Source organism: Argiope bruennichi, chromosome 11 (assembly GCF_947563725.1).
Source record: "Argiope bruennichi chromosome 11, qqArgBrue1.1, whole genome shotgun sequence".
NCBI lineage: Eukaryota > Metazoa > Arthropoda > Arachnida > Araneae > Araneidae > Argiope > Argiope bruennichi.
Genome location: NC_079161.1, coordinates 38,703,631 through 38,713,495, shown reverse-complemented (window position 1 = coordinate 38,713,495; position 9,865 = coordinate 38,703,631). Strand labels below are relative to the sequence as shown.

Sequence of the window (9,865 nt, the reverse complement as noted above, 5' to 3'; positions counted from 1 at the left end):
ATGAAGGAATGCAAAGTTTTTACTTGAAATAAATTTAACATTGATAATTAAAAAAATAACATAGTTAAATAAATGTCTCCATTTTTGATCTATGTATAAAAGCCTACTAAATTAGTTTTCTTTTCAAACTAATCAATATTTAAAATATGTAGATTTCTCAAGTTGGCTATTAAAACTAATGAAATTTTGCATAATGAAATTATTGTCAATAAAAAAAAACCTCCGAAACGTTTCTTTTTCAAAATGCTTTTAATGATTTTAATATGAAAATTCAATTACATCTTTTATTCCAAAATGCAACTTTTTACACCAAGTAAAATATCAATAAATTTTAAGCTAAAACTAATTCAAACGACCTGGCAGCAGAATTGGCTACAGAAGACGCCGTTGCAGGGTTCACTCCTCGAATCTGCGTGTTGCTCAAAAGTTGAAGCAGACCAACAATGCTTTCTAATAAAACTTCAATTTTAGCATCACTTGAAGACATGCCGGAGCTTCTAAGATTTGAGAAACTTGATTGAAGACTACGGGCAAGAGCATTGGTATCAACTCCATTGGGGCCAATTGAATTCGTTAGAGATGATGTTAGTTGATTAATTCTAGAAGCAGCAGACCCAGATCTTAATCCAATTGGTGAATTAAGAGCACCTGTGAGAGCTGCTCCAGCCGATTGTCCAGCTCCAAAAGCAAGTCGAGATGCCGATCCACTAGATTGACCGAAAACACCTTGGCTTTCAGTAGATGCGGAAAACCCAGACGTTTGACCGACACTTCTTTGTCCTGACACGGATCCGGATGACGCTGCAGTTGTTCGACTAAAACCATCTTGTTCTTGAGCTGATCCTCTAAAGCCTGACGATTGACCGAAAGAGGATTGCCTTGAAACGGATCCGGACTGTGCTCCTGTGTAGCCTGTAGATCCACTGGAGCCTGAAGATTCCGTTTGACCGAAAGAGGATTGCCTTGAAACGGATCCGGACTGTGCTCCTGTGTAGCCTGTAGATCTACTGGAGCCTGAAGATTCCGTTTGACCGAAAGAGGATTGCCTTGAAACAGATCCGGACTGTGCTCCTGTGTAGCTGGTTTCAGCACCGCTGGTAGTAGAAGCTGCTCTCTGAGAGTAACTGTTGGACGAAGAGCTGGAAGAGAGGAAGCGAGTGCTGGAACTAATGTCATTTTCTACACTGCTGGTGTCTACATTGATGCCAAGGCCTTCTCCCGCACGTGATACTCCTTGCAAAATTGCTGACAGGACTCGGGATCCCAAAGTGTCAAAGTTGCTTTCATTGAGGACTCCAGCATTGAACAACGCACTAGAGAATGCTCGAGCGTAAGCAGAAGTGTCAGAACCCGCGGGCACTTGATAGATGGCTTGTGACGCTAATCTGGAGAGGTTATTTCCGTCGACGCCGATAGTGCGGGCCAACGATTCAGCGGCTCTCTGTGCCACGTTGGAGGCAATCTGTTGGGATACACCTCTTCTGAGAACAGCTCTCATTGTTGACGAATTGGCAAGTGCGTTGGCTACTCTGTTGACAAGGCCGGATGACGCTCCCGCTGTTCGACTGAAACCGCCTTGTTCGCCAGCTGATCCGCTAAAGCCTGACGCTTGACCGAAAGAGGATTGCCTTGAAACGGATCCTGACTGTGCTCCTGTGTAGCCTGTAGATCCACTAGAGCCTGAAGATTCCGTTTGACCGAAAGAGGATTGCCTTGAAACGGATCCTGACTGTGCTCCTGTGTAGCCTGTAGATCCACTGGAGCCTGAAGATTCCGTTTGACCGAAAGAGGATTGCCTTGAAACGGATCCGGACTGTGCTCCTGTGTAGCTGGTTTCAGCACCGCTGGTAGTAGAAGCTGCTCTCTGAGAGTAACTGTTGGACGAAGAGCTGGAAGAGAGGAAGCGAGTGCTGGAACTAATGTCATTTTCTACACTGCTGGTGTCTACATTGATGCCAAGGCCTTCTCCCGCACGTGATACTCCTTGCAAAACTGCTGACAGGACTCGGGATCCCAAAGTGTCAAAGTTGCTTTCATTGAGGACTCCAGCATTGAACAACGCACTAGAGAATGCTCGAGCGTAAGCAGAAGTGTCAGAACCCGCGGGCACTTGATAGATGGCTTGTGACGCTAATCTGGAGAGGTTATTTCCGTCGACGCCGATAGTGCGGGCCAACGATTCAGCGGCTCTCTGTGCCACGTTGGAGGCAATCTGTTGGGATACACCTCTTCTGAGAACAGCTCTCATTGTTGACGAATTGGCAAGTGCGTTGGCTACTCTGTTGACAAGGCCGGATGACGCTCCCGCTGTTCGACTGAAACCGCCTTGTTCGCCAGCTGATCCGCTAAAGCCTGACGCTTGACCGAAAGAGGATTGCCTTGAAACGGATCCTGACTGTGCTCCTGTGTAGCCTGTAGATCCACTGGAGCCTGAAGATTCCGTTTGACCGAAAGAGGATTGCGTTGAAACGGATCCGGACTGTGCTCCTGTGTAGCTGGTTTCAGCACCGCTGGTAGTAGAAGCTGCTCTCTGAGAGTATCTGTTGGACGAAGAGCTGGAAGAGAGGAAGCGAGTGCTGGAACTAATGTCATTTTCTACACTGCTGGTGTCTACATTGATGCCAAGGCCTTCTCCTGCACGTGATACTCCTTGCAAAACTGCTGACAGGACTCGGGATCCCAAAGTGTCAAAGTTGCTTTCATTGAGGACTCCAGCTTTGAACAACGCACTAGAGAATGCTCGAGCGTAAGCAGAAGTGTCGGAACCCGCGGGCACTTGATAGATGGCTTGTGACGCTAATCTGGAGAGGTTATTTCCGTCGACGCCGATAGTGCGGGCCAACGATTCAGCGGCTCTCTGTGCCACGTTGGAGGCAATCTGTTGGGATACACCTCTTCTGAGAACAGCTCTCATTGTTGACGAATTGGCAAGTGCGTTGGCTACTCTGTTGACAAGGCCGGATGACGCTCCCGCTGTTCGACTGAAACCACCTTGTTCGCCAGCTGATCCGCTAAAGCCTGACGCTTGACCGAAAGAGGATTGCCTTGAAACGGATCCTGACTGTGCTCCTGTGTAGCCTGTAGATCCACTGGAGCCTGAAGATTCCGTTTGACCGAAAGAGGATTGCCTTGAAACGGATCCGGACTGTGCTCCTGTGTAGCTGGTTTCAGCACCGCTGGTAGTAGAAGCTGCTCTCTGAGAGTAACTGTTGGACGAAGAGCTGGAAGAGAGGAAGCGAGTGCTGGAACTAATGTCATTTTCTACACTGCTGGTGTCTACATTGATGCCAAGGCCTTCTCCCGCACTTGATACTCCTTGCAAAACTGCTGACAGGACTCGGGATCCCAAAGTGTCAAAGTTGCTTTCATTGAGGACTCCAGCATTGAACAACGCACTAGAGAATGCTCGAGCGTAAGCAGAAGTGTCAGAACCCGCGGGCACTTGATAGATGGCTTGTGACGCTAATCTGGAGAGGTTATTTCCGTCGACGCCGATAGTGCGGGCCAACGATTCAGCGGCTCTCTGTGCCACGTTGGAGGCAATCTGTTGGGATACACCTCTTCTGAGAACAGCTCTCATTGTTGACGAATTGGCAAGTGCGTTGGCTACTCTGTTGACAAGGCCGGATGACGCTCCCGCTGTTCGACTGAAACCGCCTTGTTCGCCAGCTGATCCGCTAAAGCCTGACGCTTGACCGGAAGAGAATTGCCTTGAAACGGATCCTGACTGTACTCCTGTGTAGCCTGTAGATCCATTGGAGCCTGAAGATTCCGTTTGACCGAAAGAGGATTGCCTTGAAACGGATCCTGACTGTGCTCCTGTGTAGCCTGTAGATCCACTGGAGCCTGAAGATTCCGTTTGACCGAAAGAGGATTGCCTTGAAACGGATCCGGACTGTGCTCCTGTGTAGCTGGTTTCAGCACCGCTGGTAGTAGAAGCTGCTCTCTGGGAGTAACTGTTGGACGAAGAGCTGGAAGAGAGGAAGAGAGTGCTGGAACTAATGTCATTTTCTACACTACTGGTGTCTACATTGATGCCAAGGCCTTCTCCCGCACGTGATACTCCTTGCAAAACTGCTGACAGGACTCGGGATCCCAAAGTGTCAAAGTTGCTTTCATTGAGGACTCCAGCATTGAACAACGCACTAGAGAATGCTCGAGCGTAAGCAGAAGTGTCAGAACCCGCGGGCACTTGATAGATGGCTTGTGACGCTAATCTGGAGAGGTTATTTCCGTCGACGCCGATAGTGCGGGCCAACGATTCAGCGGCTCTCTGTGCCACGTTGGAGGCAATCTGTTGGGATACACCTCTTCTGAGAACAGCTCTCATTGTTGACGAATTGGCAAGTGCGTTGGCTACTCTGTTGACAAGGCCGGATGTCGCTCCCGCTGTTCGACTGAAACCGCCTTGTTCGCCAGCTGATCCGCTAAAGCCTGACGCTTGACCGAAAGAGGATTGCCTTGAAACGGATCCTGACTGTGCTCCTGTGTAGCCTGTAGATCCACTGGAGCCTGAAGATTCCGTTTGACCGAAAGAGGATTGCCTTGAAACGGATCCTGACTGTGCTCCTGTGTAGCCTGTAGATCCACTGGAGCCTGAAGATTCCGTTTGACCGAAAGAGGATTGCCTTGAAACGGATCCGGACTGTGCTCCTGTGTAGCTGGTTTCAGCACCGCTGGTAGTAGAAGCTGCTCTCTGAGAGTAACTGTTGGACGAAGAGCTGGAAGAGAGGAAGCGAGTGCTGGAACTAATGTCATTTTCTACACTGCTGGTGTCTACATTGATGCCAAGGCCTTCTCCCGCACGTGATACTCCTTGCAAAACTGCTGACAGGACTCGGGATCCCAAAGTGTCAAAGTTGCTTTCATTGAGGACTCCAGCATTGAACAACGCACTAGAGAATGCTCGAGCGTAAGCAGAAGTGTCAGAACCCGCGGGCACTTGATAGATGGCTTGTGACGCTAATCTGGAGAGGATATTTCCGTCTACGCCGATATTTCGGGCCAACGATTCAGCGGCTCTCTGTGCCACGTTGGAGGCAATCTGTTGGGATACACCTCTTCTGAGAACAGCTCTCATTGTTGACGAATTGGCAAGTGCGTTGGCTACTCTGTTGACAAGGCCGGATGTTGCTCCCGCTGTTCGACTGAAACCGCCTTGTTCGCCAGCTGATCCGCTAAAGCCTGACGCTTGACCGAAAGAGGATTGCCTTGAAACGGATCCTGACTGTGCTCCTGTGTAGCCTGTAGATCCACTGGAGCCTGAAGATTCCGTTTGACCGAAAGAGGATTGCCTTGAAACGGATCCTGACTGTGCTCCTGTGTAGCCTGTAGATCCACTGGAGCCTGAAGATTCCGTTTGACCGAAAGAGGATTGCCTTGAAACGGATCCGGACTGTGCTCCTGTGTAGCTGGTTTCAGCACCGCTGGTAGTAGAAGCTGCTCTCTGAGAGTAACTGTTGGACGAAGAGCTGGAAGAGAGGAAGCGAGTGCTAGAACTAATGTCATTTTCTACAGTGCTGGTGTCTACATTGATGCCAAGGCCTTCTCCCGCACGTGATACTCCTTGCAAAACTGCTGACAGGACTCGGGATCCCAAAGTGTCAAAGTTGCTTTCATTGAGGACTCCAGCATTGAACAACGCACTAGAGAATGCTCGAGCGTAAGCAGAAGTGTCAGAACCCGCGGGCACTTGATAGATGGCTTGTGACGCTAATCTGGAGAGGTTATTTCCGTCGACGCCGATAGTGCGGGCCAACGATTCAGCGGCTCTCTGTGCCACGTTGGAGGCAATCTGTTGGGATACACCTCTTCTGAGAACAGCTCTCATTGTTGACGAATTGGCAAGTGCGTTGGCTACTCTGTTGACAAGGCCGGATGACGCTCCCGCTGTTCGACTGAAACCACCTTGTTCGCCAGCTGATCCGCTAAAGCCTGACGCTTGACCGAAAGAGGATTGCCTTGAAACGGATCCTGACTGTGCTCCTGTGTAGCCTGTAGATCCACTGGAGCCTGAAGATTCCGTTTGACCGAAAGAGGATTGCCTTGAAACGGATCCTGACTGTGCTCCTGTGTAGCCTGTAGATCCACTGGAGCCTGAAGATTCCGTTTGACCGAAAGAGGATTGCCTTGAAACGGATCCGGACTGTGCTCCTGTGTAGCTGGTTTCAGCACCGCTGGTAGTAGAAGCTGCTCTCTGAGAGTAACTGTTGGACGAAGAGCTGGAAGAGAGGAAGCGAGTGCTAGAACTAATGTCATTTTCTACAGTGCTGGTGTCTACATTGATGCCAAGGCCTTCTCCCGCACGTGATACTCCTTGCAAAACTGCTGACAGGACTCGGGATCCCAAAGTGTCAAAGTTGCTTTCATTGAGGACTCCAGCATTGAACAACGCACTAGAGAATGCTCGAGCGTAAGCAGAAGTGTCAGAACCCGCGGGCACTTGATAGATGGCTTGTGACGCTAATCTGGAGAGGTTATTTCCGTCGACGCCGATAGTGCGGGCCAACGATTCAGCGGCTCTCTGTGCCACGTTGGAGGCAATCTGTTGGGATACACCTCTTCTGAGAACAGCTCTCATTGTTGACGAATTGGCAAGTGCGTTGGCTACTCTGTTGACAAGGCCGGATGTCGCTCCCGCTGTTCGACTGAAACCGCCTTGTTCGCCAGCTGATCCGCTAAAGCCTGACGCTTGACCGAAAGAGGATTGCCTTGAAACGGATCCTGACTGTGCTCCTGTGTAGCCTGTAGATCCACTGGAGCCTGAAGATTCCGTTTGACCGAAAGAGGATTGCCTTGAAACGGATCCTGACTGTGCTCCTGTGTAGCCTGTAGATCCACTGGAGCCTGAAGATTCCGTTTGACCGAAAGAGGATTGCCTTGAAACGGATCCGGACTGTGCTCCTGTGTAGCTGGTTTCAGCACCGCTGGTAGTAGAAGCTGCTCTCTGAGAGTAACTGTTGGACGAAGAGCTGGAAGAGAGGAAGCGAGTGCTGGAACTAATGTCATTTTCTACACTGCTGGTGTCTACATTGATGCCAAGGCCTTCTCCCGCACGTGATACTCCTTGCAAAACTGCTGACAGGACTCGGGATCCCAAAGTGTCAAAGTTGCTTTCATTGAGGACTCCAGCATTGAACAACGCACTAGAGAATGCTCGAGCGTAAGCAGAAGTGTCAGAACCCGCGGGCACTTGATAGATGGCTTGTGACGCTAATCTGGAGAGGTTATTTCCGTCTACGCCGATATTTCGGGCCAACGATTCAGCGGCTCTCTGTGCCACGTTGGAGGCAATCTGTTGGGATACACCTCTTCTGAGAACAGCTCTCATTGTTGACGAATTGGCAAGTGCGTTGGCTACTCTGTTGACAAGGCCGGATGTCGCTCCCGCTGTTCGACTGAAACCGCCTTGTTCGCCAGCTGATCCGCTAAAGCCTGACGCTTGACCGAAAGAGGATTGCATTGAAACGGATCCTGACTGTGCTCCTGTGTAGCCTGTAGATCCACTGGAGCCTGAAGATTCCGTTTGACCGAAAGAGGATTGTCTTGAAACGGATCCTGACTGTGCTCCTGTGTAGCCTGTAGATCCACTGGAGCCTGAAGATTCCGTTTGACCGAAAGAGGATTGCCTTGAAACGGATCCGGACTGTGCTCCTGTGTAGCTGGTTTCAGCACCGCTGGTAGTAGAAGCTGCTCTCTGGGAGTAACTGTTGGACGAAGAGCTGGAAGAGAGGAAGAGAGTGCTGGAACTAATGTCATTTTCTATACTGCTGGTGTCTACATTGATGCCAAGGCCTTCTCCCGCACGTGATACTCCTTGCAAAACTGCTGACAAGACTCGGGATCCCAAAGTGTCAAAGTTGCTTTCGTTGAGGACTCCAGCATTGAACAACGCACTAGAGAATGCTCGAGCGTAAGCAGAAGTGTCAGAACCCGCGGGCACTTGATAGATGGCTTGTGACGCTAATCTGGAGAGGTTATTTCCGTCGACGCCGATAGTGCGGGCCAATGATTCAGCGGCTCTCTGTGCCACGTTGGAGGCAATCTGTTGGGATACACCTCTTCTGAGAACAGCTCTCATTGTTGACGAATTGGCAAGTGCGTTGGCTACTCTGTTGACAAGGCCGGATGACACTCCCGCTGTTCGACTGAAACCGCCTTGTTCGCCAGCCGATCCGCTAAAGCCTGACGCTTGACCGAAAGAGGATTGCCTCGAAACGGATCCTGACTGTGCTCCTGTGTAGCCTGTAGATCCACTGTAGCCTGAAGATTCCGTTTGACCGAAAGAGGATTGCCTTGAAACGGATCCGGACTGTGCTCCTGTGTAGCTGGTTTCAGCACCGCTGGTAGTAGAAGCTGCTCTCTGATAGTAACTGTTGGACGAACCACCTGCTTGACTGGAAGAAATTTGTCCTCCTGTAGAAGTTTGTCCGAAAGTGGTTTGTCCTGTATTTGAAGCAAACTGCTTTTCCCTGTTGTAGGAAGACTCACCTCCCCTGCTGTATTGAGATCCCGCAGCTTGTGAAAATTGAGATCCCGAATTTCTAGATGAGGCTTGGTAGTTCTGGTCTGTTTTTTGAAACGTTGAGGATGCTGATGAACTGGCTCCATATGAAGCACCTTGATCTGGTATTTCGTTGGTATCGCTGTTTGATTTACTTGCAAACATTCTTATCAAGTCATTTATTTCGTTGATGAATTTTCTATCCACCGTGCCCATGACTGCTTGGAAACATTGTCCCAGTGCACCTGTTAGGGCCTGCGTCTTTACTGCGATGCTGGCCTGGTTGCCTACGTCTTCGGCAACGACTATTTCTGCTAGGGAAGAAGCAACTGCCATATTAATCGCCTTCAACTGCGCTGCAGAGCTTTTACCTTTGGCACTCGCCCCTTTTATTGCAGACATCAGTGTGTCCATAATGGATTCCAAGTCTTCTTTTTCTTGTTGAGGCAAGACATTTGAGCTGGCGATTTTGTTGGTCAGACAGTTCATGATTGATCCTGCTTTGGCTGGATCGGCCCAAGGGCTTCTCGACGTAGCAGATGAAACGCTTTGCGCCGCATCGTACTGAACTGAGAGCAGTAGAACTGCAAGAGCAAGACTAGTTAACCAATTCATGGCTGAATAACTGAGTTGTCCAACCGAATGTACTTCAATCTGGTATTCTATCTCCTTTTATACTAAAGAGATCGTGACAACGCGCAGGTGGAAATATTGCCAGCTCACCTTTGTTTTTTCTAGAGTCCAATTAGCAAAAGTTTCTCTTTGTATCTTTTGAGGATTTTATGACTGTTTTAAATGACAGAAGTCATAAAATGCAGGTAAGGGAATATGATAATCTTGAGCACGCCGTTGCAAAAATAAGTATTCGTTGATTTTTTTTCTGCCTGCTAAAGGGGTAGTATTCTTATTTACTGACTTTGCAGATCAAAGATTCGTCATAGAGAGGGAGGACTCTTTATGGATGCGAAATGTCTGTTGAAAAGGGAAATAGGGCATTACTTTCCTGTGTATTTAAACTGTTAAGAAAAAAAAAGATTTAAATTTAATATTTCTGATTGCGAAGTTTATTTTCATTTCGTGTAACGTATACATTTTAAGTAACGTATATAATTCCACTTTTAATGATGGTGGAACGAATATAATTTACTATAGCTTGTATTAAAAATGTCATATGCACTTTTAATTTAACTTTAAATAATAAAACAGTGACTAAATTATTTTTGGTTATGAATGATTTTGATCTATCTTAGTAGTTTTATATTATTACGTTTTAAAATGAATTATTTTTTGATATGGATTTTCAGATGTGAAAAAAAATTATATTCCTTTTTTCGTATGGTTTAGGAGTCGCAAATGTCACCA

General features: G+C 48.3%; 1 protein-coding gene across 1 annotated transcript; it reads right to left on the bottom strand.

Moving 5' to 3' along the window:
- Window positions 1-230: 230 nt before the first annotated feature.
- Window positions 231-9,140, bottom strand: LOC129957079 (filaggrin-2-like). The gene is made up of 6 exons (XM_056069217.1): window positions 6,897-9,140; window positions 6,147-6,755; window positions 5,397-6,005; window positions 4,647-5,255; window positions 1,815-4,505; window positions 231-1,673 (listed from the first exon to the last, which is right to left on the bottom strand). Exons 1-6 carry the CDS (start codon window positions 9,116-9,118, stop codon window positions 332-334), a joined length of 8,082 nt encoding a protein of 2,693 aa, XP_055925192.1. The 5' UTR covers window positions 9,119-9,140; the 3' UTR covers window positions 231-331.
- Window positions 9,141-9,865: the final 725 nt, after the last annotated feature.

What these genes read in the sequence shown, in the direction of transcription:
- LOC129957079 (XM_056069217.1), bottom strand. Translation starts at nt 9,118, where the DNA reads ATGAATTGGTTAACTAGTCTTGCTCTTGCAGTTCTACTGCTCTCAGTT. An exon ending in ACCAGCTACACAGGAGCACA is followed by an intron (nt 6,756 to 6,896) that starts GTCCGGATCCGT and finishes TTCAGGCTCCAG; the next exon opens with TGGATCTACAGGCTACACAG. An exon ending in ACCAGCTACACAGGAGCACA is followed by an intron (nt 4,506 to 4,646) that starts GTCCGGATCCGT and finishes TTCAGGCTCCAG; the next exon opens with TGGATCTACAGGCTACACAG.